The sequence below is a fragment of the Corythoichthys intestinalis genome, chromosome 7 (assembly GCF_030265065.1).
Source record: "Corythoichthys intestinalis isolate RoL2023-P3 chromosome 7, ASM3026506v1, whole genome shotgun sequence".
NCBI lineage: Eukaryota > Metazoa > Chordata > Actinopteri > Syngnathiformes > Syngnathidae > Corythoichthys > Corythoichthys intestinalis.
This window is the reverse complement of record NC_080401.1, coordinates 37,097,172-37,113,843: the sequence shown is the minus strand read 5'-3', so window position 1 is coordinate 37,113,843 and position 16,672 is coordinate 37,097,172. Positions and strand designations below refer to the sequence as shown.

Sequence of the window (16,672 nt, the reverse complement as noted above, 5' to 3'; positions counted from 1 at the left end):
TTTTATGTTGTAAAACTTCAGTTCCTATGTGAATATTAGTTCCTACTTGTTTTGTTGTGGTAGGAGGGCTTTGTATTGAACGCGGGGCCGTGTTGGTAATTATTATAGCAGAGAAGACAAATGTAAATCAACAGAGACAAGTCAACTGTGCCCCGATCTACCACTCAAGAGATCTGATGGACTCAAAAAGTAAGTTACGATTGCATATTAGTTTGAAAATCGACCGGATCCACCGTATTTTTACACGTGTGACTTCCGGTCTGCTAGCTAGTAGTATAGACGCAGGAGGGCCGCGTCTCGCGTCAAATAATAACCTCTGCAGTTCTTTTTGCGTGCATCGTGTTGAGCCGCTTTTGGGACGCGTCTAACACGCGGCCGCACTGCGACTGACGTGCATTGGCTGATTGACTTTAACGCCCGCGTTTCACTGCGTTCTCGCTGCGGCCATGTTGTTGCGCCGTTGACATTTCTTACTGTCCTACAGTGTTGGTCCTCATTATAGTAGAGAAGACTGAGTAAATATAATCTACACAAAGAAACTGTAACCCGATCGACTCGGAGCCTCGAAAAGTAAGGGTTACATTACGTCAGAAACTCGTTCGGTACGCCTCCGTTCCTAACCGACCACCAAGTACCGAAACGGTTCAATACGAATACATGTACGAATACATTCCACGTAAAGGCCCAAGTACACTGCATGCGTGATCGTTGCGGTTCCGGTCCGGTTCAGTGTTGCCTGCGTGCCACGCAGTCCGTCAAAAACAGGCAAATCATACCGGCTGCTGCACGGCTGCGGTCCGCCAACCTCGTCCCCCCGGTGAGCTCTCGCGTGATCGCGCGCGATAATGTGCCATTTAAAACAACGAAAAACACACGGAGTCTATACTCATCAGAGAAGCAGAGAGAGAGCACATATTTTCTTTGCATATTGATATTTTAGTTAATCTGGAATTAAGAGACAGACATGACTGCATCATGATGAGATCAGGACAGAAAAACACACATAATAGGACACCTTGCAGCTTCCTTTTTAAAATTGTCCTTATAGAAAGGATCTGCTGCATCATAAATGATTTTGTGGGTTTCCACCTCCATGATGAAGCGCTCATCATCCATCTTCGCTCGTGTTTAAACCGTGATTAGGCACCTGGGTTGTTACGTCCAGGCCCAGCTCCGCCCATTTTGCCGGATGCGTGTCCGGCAAAAATAGAAAATAGCCTATACCATCCGGCGGGCATGCGGCACGCCGGAGGTGGTTCGCAGTCAAGCCGGAGCACTGACGCGGCCGGTATACGTTGAACAATAGGATATAATGGGAACGGATTGGCTCCGGCGCTATTTTTTACCGGAGTCCGACCGGAACCGCAACGATCACGCATGCAGTGTACTTGGGCCTTAAGGGTGTAAACCCTTAGTAATTACCCATTGATTTCACCTGTTTTACCTCCTCCTAGTGCATCATCCAACCTGCAACCTCCTGTGTAACCCAGCTGTTCCTCGTTGTCTCGTTACCCCTTGTCTGCGTGTGTGTATATAAGCTCTGTTTCTTTTCACTCCTTGTTGCGTCATTGTCAATGTCATTGTCAAAGTCCTGTCCAAGCCCTCGTGTAGTAGTCCCTCTGATAAAGTAAGTTTTGTTTGAACCTTGTCTTTTTGATCCCCAGTACTTTTGGTTGTACTTTGTGTTTTTGTTAGTTATTATTAAAACGTTTTTTGAGATCACCGGCACCTGCCTGGCTGCTTTTTTCCCCTGCATTTGAGTCCACACAACCTGCCTGCCAGCGTTTTCCTGACAATTCTATGTTGTGCATTGCTGAAATTTCAGTACGAATACAGAATGTATCAAATAAAAGGTTTAGTAAATCTAAGCATTAAGAATTCATGTTTTTAAAATAGTCATCTAATAATTGGCTGAATTGTGTTTTTTTTTTAATATAGTAAATATTATAAATAACTGGTTTGTTTCAGATAATAATTTTCATTTTGGTGCATCCATACTATACATATACCTGGGGTGACAATGATTAATGTTTGTCTCTTAGATAATTTATGTGATATCGTCTTGGCCTTGGCTACTATCATAAAAGAGCTGTTCTATCTCAACTGGTCTTTTCATTGTTTCAACAAGATTAATAATAATAATACTTGTATAGAGGAAGTCGGACATACGGGCATTTAATGACGTCACCAGCCACAACAAAGCGTCGCCATATTGAAAATGGGGCAAAAGACGAGTCACAAGCAGTTGCTCTGTCGTGCATTGTAATACTAACGCGTTTAACTTTCATTTAATTTGCTGTCTTTTTTTCCGTCGGAATGACTAAAAGTTGCTGTGTTGCGGGTTGTCACACAAGGAAGAGTTTGGAGCCGCATTTGAAGTTCTTCATTCTTCCACGTGAGAAGAAAAGGAGAAACAAATGGCTGAGAGCAATTAATCGAGGAACAGTAAAGGAAGACCGTTCCGTGGACTATTTTCGCCTGTGGGAACCTAAATCCAAGCACATTTACGTTTGCAGCCGACATTTTATTACTATGTGTAAACTTTAATTTTTGCCCCAGTTAGCTGCTAGGATACAATAGAATAGGCAGTGGTTATTATTACCCTAACTCGCAACTCGCAAAGCGTTTTTTCTTTTGCCGTGGACTGCTCTGATTAGTCAATCGGTATATTATTGGTTATTTTGCCGTGACATGCTCACGGCTAAATAACGCTTGGAGGCGAATTACCGGTTTCGGCAGAAATAATCACTTTGTATATACTACCAATTTTCGCAGTTCCACACAATACATATTCCACGTAAATGATAAAGGTCAACTTACTGGGTGACTTTATGAGGTAGTTGTTGATGTTTCCGAACTCCACTGCAGGCCATTCCTTTGTTTATCCAGCTATCAGCTGCGACTTTGTATCGGCAGCTTTGTACGCCAATAAACACTAATTTTAAATTGCATCGCCTCCTCGCATCTGTCGGCAGTGACTCGTGATAATAGTAAGCCACATTTAAGACGTTTTTAGGAAAAAACACACCTGAAATGTATGAATTTCAGACGTTTGTCTATGGAATGTTTAGCTTTGCGTTCCCCCTTCACAAAATGCCGACACGTTGCTAAGTGAGGTGACGTCATCGTGATATCACGCCGACTTCCTCCATTGCATTGTCCTAGAAGGAGCCTGCTGGTCCCAAAATGTTTGAAAACCCCTGGCATAAAAGACAACACGCCAGATTTGTGTTTTTTTTAATAGATTTTCTCATAATTCCATTTTAAATTACAATAAAAACATTCAGTATATACAGGAATGTCATTATGCCTTGCCCATTCTTATTTGCAGAATGCAAATATCACAATGCCACAAAGTTTCATGTTTAAATGTCCAGGTGAAAACTAAAGGGAAAATTCAACATAGTTTCAGATGCTTTTTAGACAATCAAAAAAAAAAAAAAGTTGTTATTGGAAAACTAAACATGAGAAACATTTAATGAACATTTAAACTGACTTCTCATCACCATCATGAACACCGAATCTCCCTCTCAACATGAATAAATGAGCAGTTCTAACGTGAAACACCATCTTGAGTTTCCAGGTTTTCAACCATCTGTTGCTGGGGCCCGGCCCTTCATGCCATCCCGTCATATTAACATTTCTACTCTTTCGCTACAACGTATGTATTTGTTCAGATAAATGATTAGCATTTGACATTAGTGCTACTAAAAATTGTTTCTAGCCCCTCTACATGTTATTGTAATCAATAATAGCTGATATAGGGCAGCAGCAGGTTGAGGTTCACACTGTAGCGCTTGTCGTTTCCGCGTTAATGACGCAAAAGGCGGACAAACACGCGGTCCCCTCACTGCTCTGAGTGAATAGCCTTTTTGTTCAAGCTCAAGTGCTGCTGGAGGGTGTCCCACAAAGCAGGAGAGCTGGTTTTTTTTCATCTGCCATCTTAAAACACGACAATTTAGATGAAAATGTGCCTTCCATAGTTGATGAAATTGCACTCTGGAATCTGAAGTACCGTATTGGCCCGAATATAAGACAGTGTTTTCTGCATTGAAATAACACTGAAAAAGAGGGGGTCGTCTTATATTCGCGGTCTAGACATTATACCCATTCACGACGCTAGATGGCGCCAGATATCATTGAAGCGATGTTCTGTCATGACAGAGCTCAGCTACTCTCCCCATTCATGACGCTAGGCGGCGCCAGATATCATTGAAGCGATGTTCTGTCATGACAAATCTCAGCTACTCTTTTTAGTTTAACCAGTTTGCATTATTTTATGGCAATGTTTTTCCTTATTCAGATTTGTTTCAAGACTACAGTTAGTTAGACTTCACTTTAATGGTTAATGCAGTTATTGCAATTTTGTTGTTTTATCACAATAGACTGGTTTATTTACATTTCAAAAACCATATGCCATTCATTTACGAATGTGATTGCACTTTAGTTTACATATTTAAATGTTCAGATATTAAGATTTGAATGAGGCAAAATAAGATGCTTTTTCACTCAAATATATTGTTATAATCGTTTGTTTTGGATGTACTGTAATTATTTTCTGTATAAAAATTAATTTGGTGTTCAAAAAGTCTTTTTTCAAACTTGAGTCTTGAAAAAGATGGGGTTGGCTTATAATCAGGGCTGTCTTATATTCGGGCCAATACGGTAATTGAGAAATCAACAGAAATGAACCTGAAACATTTAGTAAGGTGACGGTTGCCTAAAATGCATGCATTTGTACTAAAGTCAAGACTTGTATGAATGACCCCCAAAATTTTTGTTTGTAGTCGTAGGCGGCGTTATAAATTTTAGGTGCTTTAAGAAAAATGTATATCGTTCAATTAGAATGTGACACATACAGTACAGTAGGGAAGAACAGGGTTAGTTGTCATACGAGTTGGTTGTTACAATTGCTATTACTCGACCACCAGAGGGGTTATGTTGCAGAATATCAATAGTCCAATTGTTAGAATTGTGGAAAGAAAATAGTGACATTGTCTTGAATGCTGAGGATCATGTCACTTTGAGGTAAGAGGCAATTACTGTAATTTTTTAAGGATTAATTAAAAAAAATTAAGGTCTTTGCTATTCTTGATGGGTTTTTACACAATGGGCTTCTAGTTATTAAAGCCCATCCATCTCTTCAGTGTTAACAATAAAGGCATGAGGAGAAAAGAATCGAATTCTCTAGCAAGGTGGTAGTAGACATGTGCCGATTACCGGTTTGAAGGTATACCATGGTATGAAAACGTCAAGGTTTCAAAACCGCAAAAAATTCCCGCCATACCATCCCTAAGGTTGCCATTTTTTATGTCCCAAAATTGCATGGAGAAATCCCTCGCTTGCAGCTGTAACGCTCAACCCTCCCCCACCGATTATTGCTCAGTGTCAGTGAGTCAGCTGTGCTACACCATGGTGGGAGGAGGTGAAACTCCTGAACTTTTTTGCCCCATCGAAGAAAACAAAATCACTGGCATGGGAATACTTAGGCTACAGAAAAGTTACAGACGGCCGCGGCTTAGAGGAGGAGGGGCCAACCGACATGTAAACACGTTTGCGGAGGGAGGCTGCCGAGGAGGTAATACCTCCAACATGATTTTGCAGTTACAAAATTAAAGGTTAGTAAACACTGTCATGAACGTTTCCCACCAGCTATGAGAGTTAACTCCAGCATGTTTAGTGTGTCTAGCGGTGGTAAAACGTGGTGTTTTTTTCTCTCTGGCAACTGTCGGTGTTGAGAAAGAGAGTGTGTGTGTGTGTGTGTGTGTGTGTGTGTGTGTGTGTGTGTGTGTGTGTGTGTGTGTGTGTGTGTGTGTGTGTGTGTGTAATGTAAACATGGTACGAGTCATACACACGTGCTTTTTATGGAAAATAGTTCATTTATTTTTGATCTGGTGGTAAGCTGTGCCTGTTGGTTTAGGCTCACCTAAAGGCCTGCATTTATTTTAAATTTATTTTGAATATTTTGTTATTTTTTAATTTTTTTATTTTAACTTAACATTATACTTATGTTCCAATTTGCTAATGTTTTGGAAAAAAATCCTGTTCATTAGAATTTTTTTTTTTTTTTAACCCAGACCTTTCAAAGTAACACATTTTAGAGCTGTAATTGCAATACTGTGATACTGTGAAACTGATATTTTGGCTTCAGGTTATCATATCGTCAGAATACCACACCGGCACAGGCTTAGTGGTAGGCTTTTAGCGAAAAAGATAGGGTTGGTTGTTACACATCAGCAGTTCAAATTATTTTTATTGTCACTGTACAGGGCACAGTGGAATTGTTTTGTAACAGCTCTCAGTTGTGTACATTGTATCAATACAGTTAAAAACTGTAGAAAATAAAGAATAATTCAAGTCGGAAAACAGCGTGCAGGCAGTGTGTGCAGACCTGAAGTCTGTCATCACTCTGCTAACACACAAGATGTTGCTGTTTGTTTCTGGACTCAATTAAATTTTAAGTTGAATATCAGTGAAAGAATTTCTGAGTGACATGAGATCAGGTTTTATACAATAGAAACATGGATGTGTTGTGTTCTAGCAACATATGTCAACATGTTCAAATTCAAAGGTAGCGTGTAAATAAATGTTTTTGTGTTAATGTTCCTTATTTAATAAAAATTTTTTTAATGGAAAATAATTCATATTCATTCTGGAGATTTTCAGCATCTTTAAAAAAAAATCCTATTTACTGTAATTTTCGGACTATAAGGCGCCACCCACCAAATTTGACATGAAAACGGCATTCGTTCACAGATAGGCCCGACTGAACTATAAGCCGCAGCCGTCCTCACTATATTATGGGATATTTACACCAAAAGATATTAACCGGTAACACTTTATTTGACAGCGGCACCATAAGACTGTCATAAGAGCAAATGAACCACCATGAAGCCTTGAACCAATTGGCTGTGAAGCTTCATTGCTTCAAGAAGCTTCATTTGGCCATTACTGATCTCTTAGGGGAGACAGTCAACCTCCTGCTGTCAACACTGTTGTCGTCCCACATGCCTCCTAGCATGCACTGCACTGCTACAGAAGTAAACGACAATCAAAATTTATGTTCTGTGCTAATTATTTCTTCAGTTACTGTTCCAGTTGTTTCATTAATTGCTTGTTATGGTATCTGGTAACACTTTATTTGACAGTGGCGCAATAAGACAGTCATAATTATGACACGACACTGTCACTGAGCATTAATGAAAGCTTATAACAGATATTATTTAGTGTCCGAAAATTACAGTAAATAAAAATTGACAACCAACGCCACATGTGAATGGTTGTCACTAAGTGTCAAGATGTCTTTGAATGATAATAAATTAAAATTGAATAAAATATGAAAAGGATTTCCAACTCAAAATGTTAAGCTTCTATGTAATAAATGAATAACTAATCCGAGACATGATGATGGAACGATATTAATGAAATACCCAAAACTGTGACAACCAACCCCACACTTCCATACTTTGGATTCATTATACACACAGGGAAATGGTTCTTACAAGGCCAATTCTTATGTACAGCATGTCTCCATTAAGACCACCACCTCAACCCTGCATAGACCAATGTTGTTTTGTTTTTTGTGTTTTTTTTTCAGTAGTAGTAGCAGCTGTTATTTAAGGCACATGCCCGGACATGTCTGGACTTCCAATCAATCGAGGAAGTTAAGGTCAGCCAGTGCATGTGCCACATACTTGATGATCGCCATAAGTGCCACATTGGCACGCCATCAGCGGTGGTTACCGGTAAAGGAGACAAATGCAAAGAAAAACTACAAAAATATCACCCATTCCTCTTCCCCCATAACCTTGTGAAGAAGACACCATTCCAACCCTGTGACAAGGCTGGCTAAAGCCGAGTGGTGCATTTTGGGAGAATGCAGACGTGGAATCTCAGCTGTGGTGTGTCCTTCTTTAAGGGCTTGAGGGCACGCAGACTCCGTTTTGTCTCACGCCCTTCGCTTTGTGCAGGGCGGCTTGAATACGGAACTGAGTCCGAGATTCCATGGAGTAGTTTTTGTAATTTTGCCTGCACAGAAACAATATTTAGTTAGTACCGTATTTTCCAGACTATAATTTGCACTTTTTTTCATAGTTTGGTAGGGCCCGCAACTTATACTACAACCCCAAGCAAAAAGTATGGAATCACCAGACTCGGAAGAGCACTCACTCAGATATTTTATTATGTACAGTAGAACTAACTCGGATAAAAAGCTTGAAAAAATAATGAATTAGTTCAAAAGTGCAATTCCTTGGCATTCAGAAACACTAAAAGAAATGAATAAAAAACATTGTGGTGGGTAGTAAATGTTACTTTTATAGAGCAAGTGCAGGGAAATAAACATAGAATCACTCCATTGTGAGGAAAAATATATGGAATCATGAGAAACAAACAAAGAAATAACAATCAAAACACATCTTTAGTTGCTAGAGCTTGCAGTCTCTGAGGCATGGACTTGATCAGTGATAAACAGTATTCTTCATCAATTTGGTTCCAACTTTTTTTTATTGCAGTTGCCAGATCATCCTTGCAGGTCGGAGCCTTGCTGTGGACCTTTTTTTTTTTCAATTTCCACCACAGGTTTTCAATAGGGTTGAGATCGGGACTATTTGCAGGCCATGACATTGACTGGATGAGTCTTTCTCCAAGGAATGCTTTAACAGTTTTAGCTCTGTGGCATGATGCATTGTCATCTTGAAAAAATGATTTCATTATCCCCAAACATATTTTCAATTGAAGGGATAAGAAAGCGGTCTAAAATTTTCAATGTAAACTTTTGCATTTATTGAAGATTCAACCACAGCCATCTCCCAGTGCCTTTGCCTGACATGCAGCCCCATATCATCAAGGACTGAGGGAATTTTGATGTTTTCCTCAGGCAGTCATCTTACTAAATCTCACTGGAACGGCACCAAACAAAAGTTCAACCATCATCACCATGTCCAATGTAGATTCTTGACTCATTACTGATAATAACTTTCATCCAGTCATTCACAATCCATGATTGCCTCTCCTTAGCCCATTTCAGTCTTGTTCTTTTCTGTTGAAGTGTCAATGATGGTTTCCTTTTAGCTTTCCTTTATGAAAATCCCATTTCCTTTCGGCGATTTTGCACAGTTCTGTCACATACCTTGATTCCAGTTTCCTCCCATTTCTTCTTCATTTGTCTTGTACATCTTCTGTTTTCAAGACATATGGCCTTTAGTTGTTTGTCATGACGTTTGGATGTCTTCCTCGGTCTACCAGTACGCTTAACTTTAACAACCTTGCCATGCTGTTTGTCCTTGGTCCAGATTTTTGATACAGCTGACTGTGAACAGCCCACATCGTTGGCAACCATACGTGTAGCGTTACCTTCCTCAAGACGTTTGATAATCTTCTCCTTGGTCTCGAGAGACATCTCTCTTGTTGGAGCCATGATTCTTGTGAATCCACTTGGTCCAGCAGCCCTCCAAGGTGTGATAACTGCACTGTTTTTAACTGCTGATTAACGAGCAGATCTAATCTTGGGCAGGGCCCCAATTACGGTAAAGAAATTGACTGGGTGTGTCTGCATTTTCTACTCAAAATGGAGTGATTTCATATTTTTTTCTTCAGAATGGAGTGATTCTATATTTATTTCCATGCACTTGCTCTATAAAAGTAACATTTATTGACCACCACAATGTTTTTTATTCATTTCTTTTAGTGTTTCTGAATGCCAAGGAGTTGCACTTTTGAATTAATTATTTTTTTCAAGCTTTTAATTTGAGTTTGTTCTACATAATAAAATGTCTGAGTGAGTGCTCGTCCGAGACGGATTCCATACTTTTTGCTAGGGGTTGTATACGTATGTATACTAGGAGTGTGACAAAATATCGAAATGCTCCATCAAAGCATTATAAGATCAAGTACGATGTTAGTTTAACCCTACTTAATCCAATTTCTGAGTGAAATCCACTTGGCCTGATGTGTTCCACTTTATTGTGGATCCTTCTTGCGCTGTACTTACTTTGCTGCTTCTAGCAGTTTTACAGCTTCGTCATTGCGACCTTGCTCCAAACATAACAAGCTGTGCTCCAACATTGCATTGGGGACTAGGTAGTGGTCATATTTGATCTGGGTCTCACTGTAGAAGAAATGAATGGGGATTTATTAATAATCAATATACAGAGAGAACTGCTTCATACTGTAAATACTAGAGCTGAAACGATTACTCGAATAACTCGAGTAACTCGATTTTAAAAATTGATCGAGGAATTTTTTCTCTGCTTCGAGGAATCATCTAATTTTGCCAGCTCTACGCATGACGTTTTGTCCGAACTACTTTTAATGCAGCATAACGCGCTGATGTCACGTGCGTCCAGTAAGAAGAGAGAGGCGGCGGATATATTTGATTTCAACTACGCATGAATATAGAGTTAACGACGAAGAAGCCGATGAAAGCGAAGAGAAAGGGACCAAGAAAAAGCAGAAAATGTCAAAAGTGTAGGAGCATTTAAAGCTGGAGACCAAGGCAAACACTGTTTCATGTATTCACTGTAAAGCCTGTGTTATGCTTCTGCGTTGCGGTGACGGCAAAGCGACCACGGAGTTAATGAGCATTCGATAGTTCTGCGGCAAGGGAACGCGTTGCTCTGTAATTCACCGCCAAGCCACTAGACAGGTGTGGCGTTGTGTTTGTAGGGTTTTGGGGGTCTAGTTTTCTTCCGGTTACACAATGCCAACAGAGAAAAAAAATAATGCCAAGGGAGATGGAACGCTTGAATGTGGATCTTCAGCTCATCACCAATGAACAACAAATGTTGATCATACAAATGTTGAGACGCAGGCGAAGCAGAAGATGGTTTCGGAGGTGGTCTGTCTGACTGTTGATGACTTCAAGCCTCGGGTGGAAGCCAGCAAGCTGCGGCTGCTAGCTTCAAACTGCCGTCGAGCACTGTGTCAAGCGTTTTGTACGAGGTCTGTAAAGAATTTTGGACAGCCCGATTTTCTTGCCGTGTCCTACAACCAGCCAGTGGGAAGCCATAGCAGATTTCTGGCAACTATGGAACTTCTCAAACTGCGTTGGAAGCCTTGGTGGTAAACACGTTATCATAAAAGCCACGAGGCACTCTAAATCAGTGATGATGTATCAAGTGTGTGAACTGTCTTGTTGAAAATTAAACATCACAACAACTCTTTTGACACCAAACCTGTGCTTTATTCTTCATATACCAGAAGTAAATAAAATGTAAATAAGTCACAGACTACAGCAAACATATGTACACAATAAATGATGAAGCACACCAACCAAAAATACAACATGAAGTGATAAAATGCTGGCAGTTTTTGGCCGACCGGGTCACCGCTTCGGGTGGCACACACATATTGTTTCGGTGGTTCTTCCATTTTTTCTATGCAATCGCTGACCTTGCCATTTGGTAATCTTTACAATGTCTTGACAAGATGTTGTATAAGTTGTCGCACTTGCTCTTCGATGATCCTCCCGTCGGCTTGGTCCATTTTTGCGTGTAGCAAAACAATGTTTGAAAATGGCGGTGATTTCACGCTGAACCGGAAACAACAGTCTGAGCGGACCAATCGTAGTCCACTTGTGCCACGTTACCATGCGCTGACACCGCACAAGTCAAGATTTTCTTGAAGTGACAGGCTATGGCGGAGGGTCGTAAATCGGGTCTGAATTTACGGCGCAGGTCTGCCGCAGAAGCATAACTCTGCCTTAAGACAGCACCTGCATAACACTACCCCTGCCCGGCCCTCACCAACGCTTCCGCACCCCCGCTGGACCCCACAACTGATTACCACCCCAGGCACCACCACGCGGCCGGCCTGCACATCCCCCGCTCCACCGAAGGCACCCCATTTACTCCGAGTGCAGAGGAGCGATATTCGGGACAAGGAAAAATTACATTAACGTAGCATTAATAAATAACATTAACATTACTGTACCTTGCCAACAGGCAAGGTTACTATTATTTATGACTACTGTTGAAGAATGGCTAACGTGTCTTTCATACAGGCTTTATTCAATCAGTAAAAAACACAGCGCTGGAGAGTGATGACGGTGTATAATAAAAACATAATAAAGCTAACTGTCGATTTTAGCTTGGTAGTCATTAATGGATAAAACACCAAGTAGCACTTGCGCCTAATGTGCTCCAGTACAGCAGGTATCATACATATACGTATTTTGAACACTCCAAATCCTATCAGTACTTATAATTTAGTCTTAAACTTAAAACTAGAACTTTTAAAAATAGCTTGACTGGGAAAACACATAACTTTGAGGTGATGTGTTTTATAAAGCAAAATGACATTTTTAGGTAAGAAATAAGATCTTATTTTTAAAAAATCTTAAGTTTTTTTTAGCGAAAGCAGTGAATTTGTTTTTTTTCCTAGTCACATCTGAGATGCAATTGTTGGCTGTTTTCAAAAATGTACATCTAAAATAAAGACATTGATTGTCTAAAAATGGTTCAATATTGGGTGAAATGTCTTGTTTTCTCATGTATATTTATAATTGCTCTTTACCTAAAAATTTTTTTTATCCGATTAGGGCTATCGAATATTTTAGTAATCGAGTAATCGACTGAAAATTCTATCGAAGGATGTAACTAGAATAAAAAAAGACTATTTCACTGCTTTCACTCAAAAAACATTTGGAGCTTATAAAAAAATATATATATATATTAAAATATATAAAAAATATATATTATATATAAAAAAAATATAAAAATATATATTTCTTACCTAAAAATGCCACTACGCTTGATAACACACATCAATTAAAAGATACGTAGGTGTTTTTCCCACGTGTTTCAATTGAATTTCCATCTGTGTCAAGCTATTTTTAAGTTCTAGTGAAGTTTTAAGTTAGTCTAAACTGTCAGTCCTGATAGGATTTTGAGTTTTTGCAGTGTTCAAAATAAATGTATGATACCTGCTGTATTGCAGCACATTAGGGACCAGTGCTACTTGGTGTTTTATCCAGCAATGACTACTGAGCTAAAATTGACAGTTAGCATTATTAAGCTTTTATTTTATACCCTCATCAATCTACAGCGCTATGTTTTCAAAGATTAAATAAAGCCTGTATGTAAGACACGTTAGCCACGCATCAACAGTGGTCATAATTATTAGAAACCTAGCCCTCCGCACGGCTAACGTTACGTGAGCGAGTGACAGTAATGTTAATCTTATTTATTGCCGCTTAGAAGTCTACTGCTTTAAGATGGCGGCTGTTTACTAACGCCGCTGACTCTGTCATTTCGCATCTAGTTCAACATACATGTGATCTCTATGAGACGCATCAGACGCTACTTGCTACCACCTGCCGCTTGCTAGCATCATGCGGGCTTTTTTTTTATATCTACATCGGCGTCGTTTGTAGTGGCTGTCGGCTGCAGTAAGTTTCCCCCCCCCCAAATATTTTTTAATGCTTCTTCCTCTATGCACATGACATCAGCGCGTTGTCCCGCATTAAAAGTAGTCCGGGCAAAACGTGATGCTTGGAGCTGTCAAAATTAAAAGATTATTCGAGGTGAATAAAATTACTCGGATCAGTTTTTAAACTCAAGTTACTCTAATTGCTCGAGCATTCGTTTCAGCTCTATATCCGATTAATCGATGGAATTTTCAGTAGAATACTCGATTACTAAAATATTTCATAGCTGCAGCCCTACTATATACAGTCTGCTAAATAACATCACGTACGTTTGTCTGTGTAATGCTTACTTGCAGAGAACAAGCGTAAAGTAGTGTTCGGCCTCATCGTGATGTCCCAAGTGCTTAAGACACAGTCCCTTCAGCAAGCTGAGCAGACACTGGTCATCAAATGAAAACTCGTACCCTGAGAGACCACCAAATTGAAAACAAAACTTAGAAGGAACAGCCTCATTTACTTTAATAATGTCAAAACCATTATGATTGGGCTTACTTTCCATGCTTTCAAGTTTCGCCTGCGCCTCATCCAGTGTCTTTAGCATGTTTTCGGTCAGTTCTTTTTGCTTGCCGATGATCGTATAGCCGTTCCAAATGTACATCATCTCCTGAACATAAAATGTGTCAACAGTCTTAATTCTGGAAGTTTTAATCTCATGTTTTCTTCATCTCAATTGACTGATGAAGAGGTCTGTCTCATGCCAATTGCATAATGATGTTTACTTGGATGTTACACAAGCGCAGAAGCAGCACTGACCAGGGGAGGGACAGGAAGAGGAACGTGATTTTCTGTGAGGTAGCGACGAGCTTTCCTGATGGCAAACTTCTCTGTGGGTAAGGACTTGCCGGCAATTTTCTGCTTCAGACCTTGCACCTGCCTGCAATATAGAGTACAGCATAGGGGAAATTCAGAATTGGTAGACATTTTATGCCTCACCCTTAAAATATTAAATAATCTACATATAAAATGCCAAAACATACATTTTCTTAGTAAAAAGACTTATCCAGAGACCAAAGCTAAATGGAAAAAAACCCTAGAGAAAATAACTCTTAGAAATAATTGTTCAAAAACTACAATTCAATCTGGAGTACCCCCTAAAATGCCATTTTCTCTTGTCCCACCCCCAACGACCAAAATGAATCTAAAATTTCAAAAGAAATTAAATGTATATTTCTTTTTTTTGGGGGGGGGGGGGGTATTATTATAAAATTAATGTCTCTTGTATACATGGGAATATGTTTTAACAAATATAATATAAATGATTAATCATGGAACATTTGCCCTCTTACCATGATTTTTATCTGTTTGACATCATCATTTTTCCAAAAGAATGGGTAAAGCAAATTTATGTCGTCTCTTCTATTTGTCAAATTTTAATAAAGTAGCTAGCCTTCATTGAATGTCTCACCTGACCTCATGCTATGTTACAGATATTGACAGATTTGCAACCCTGTTACTGTGACTATGCCAAGTACATACAGTGTGGAGCAGAAGTATTTGCACCCCTTGTGATTTTGCAGTTAACCCACTTAGAAAATAGGTAGAGGTTTGAATATATATATATATATATAATCTTTTTTTTTTTCAGATGTACTGTAATTACTTTCTGTATAAAAATGAATTTGGTGTTCAAAAAGTCTTTTTGCAAACTTGAGTCTTGAAAAAGAGGGGGTCGTCTTATAATCAGGGCCATCTTATATTCGGGCCAATACGGTAGTACAGATTTGAGACCCTGTTATCGTGATTATGCCAAATATTGTAAAATAGGAAATAAATCACGTAATAAAATGTTGCCATTGATCTGTAAGCTCATATAGACAAATATGATAGTTTTGATAGTTAATTGCCTTTTTTAATAGGTATGTATCAGCAAGCCTGAAAAGTGAAGGCGTATTTTAAGCCAGAATCTCCTCCAATTCTGGAACGACCCTTATATAAAACACCTCATCATCAATTTTTCATATTATTCAAAAATAACCAGCACAGCATTTAAAATAATAGAAATGTTTTAGTCTAGGTTCCCCTCTACAAAGCACAGGTGTTACCTTGATAAAGACATTATGATGGCACAGTTTTATAACGAACACAGTTAATGATCCTTATTTGACTTCATATGAGAAGAATGTAAAAACTTGGACGACCTGAACAGAGTGAGCGCAGTCTCCCCGAAGGTCAGACAATCATCCTCTGTCAGCATGCTGAGGTAGGCTGCTTTCATATACGCATAGGTGGCCTGCGGGCGGCAAAGAATGGTTACTGCTGCAATCTCACATAACCCTTTTTACAGAGTCAAAAAGGAAGCCAAAAGAAGAAAATAGAGGTCCTGAGGCTTGCTTGCTCAGCAGTACTAGCATTATAGTTTTTAGACTCAATGAAAGAATATGGAGGAAGGGATATTTCTTTCACCAGACTTACACAACTTGCTCAAACTATTATCTATACACCCTGATTAGAGTCAGTAGTTACATTTTTTTCCTCTTTCCAATTTAAGGAAATTTTGAGGGAAATCAAAGAAAATCTAAGAAAAAAAACTAAAACAAAGATGAGCCATTTTTGTCTTTTAAAGGGATCCTCGAACTGAAAGACTCGTAGGCTTTAATAAGCCACAGTTGTTATCTTTCAATAAAATACAGTGTATCACAGAAGTGAGTACACCCTTCGCATTTCTGCAAATATCTAAATACATCTTTTCATAGGACAACACTGACAAAATGACACTTTGACACAATGAAAAGTACGGTAGTCTGTGTGCAGCTAATATAAGAGTTAATTTATTTCTCCCTCAAAATAACTCAAAATATAGCCACTAATAGCTAAACCCCTGGCAACAAAAGTGAGTACACCCCTTTGAAAAAACGTACATCCCTAAATGTCCAAATTGAGTACTGCTTGTCATTTTCCCTCCAAAATGTGTGCTGTCAGCATCGCTGCAAAGGTTGAAGATGTACGTTTTTTCAAAGGGGTGTACTCACTTTTGTTGCCAGGGGTTTGGATATTAATGGCTATATTTTGAGTTATTTTGAGGGGAAAATAAATTAACTCTATTATATAAACTGCACACAGACTACTTTTCATTGTGTCAAAGTGTCATTTTGTCAGTGTTGTCCCATGAAGATATACTTAAATATCTGCAGAAATGCGAGGGGTGTACTCACTTTTGTGATACACTGTATATTAGAAACACATATGTTCTTGCCATTTATTTAAAAATCAATAATATTTAGTACATGTTTTATCGTATGGATGTTT

General features: G+C 39.2%; 1 protein-coding gene across 2 annotated transcripts in view; it reads right to left on the bottom strand.

The window, feature by feature from the left end:
• Window positions 1–3,238: 3,238 nt before the first annotated feature.
• ttc39a (tetratricopeptide repeat domain 39A) overlaps window positions 3,239–16,672 on the bottom strand; it is an 81,658-nt gene continuing 68,224 nt past the window's right edge. For both annotated transcript variants that reach the window (XM_057841725.1, XM_057841726.1), the window contains 6 exons: window positions 15,565–15,656; window positions 14,180–14,300; window positions 13,919–14,030; window positions 13,717–13,831; window positions 9,992–10,108; window positions 3,239–8,028 (listed from right to left, as the gene is read on the bottom strand). In XM_057841725.1, the coding sequence (XP_057697708.1) occupies window positions 7,914–8,028; window positions 9,992–10,108; window positions 13,717–13,831; window positions 13,919–14,030; window positions 14,180–14,300; window positions 15,565–15,656 (672 nt within the window). In that variant the 3' untranslated portion in view covers window positions 3,239–7,913. The remainder of the gene's footprint in view (window positions 8,029–9,991; window positions 10,109–13,716; window positions 13,832–13,918; window positions 14,031–14,179; window positions 14,301–15,564; window positions 15,657–16,672) is intronic.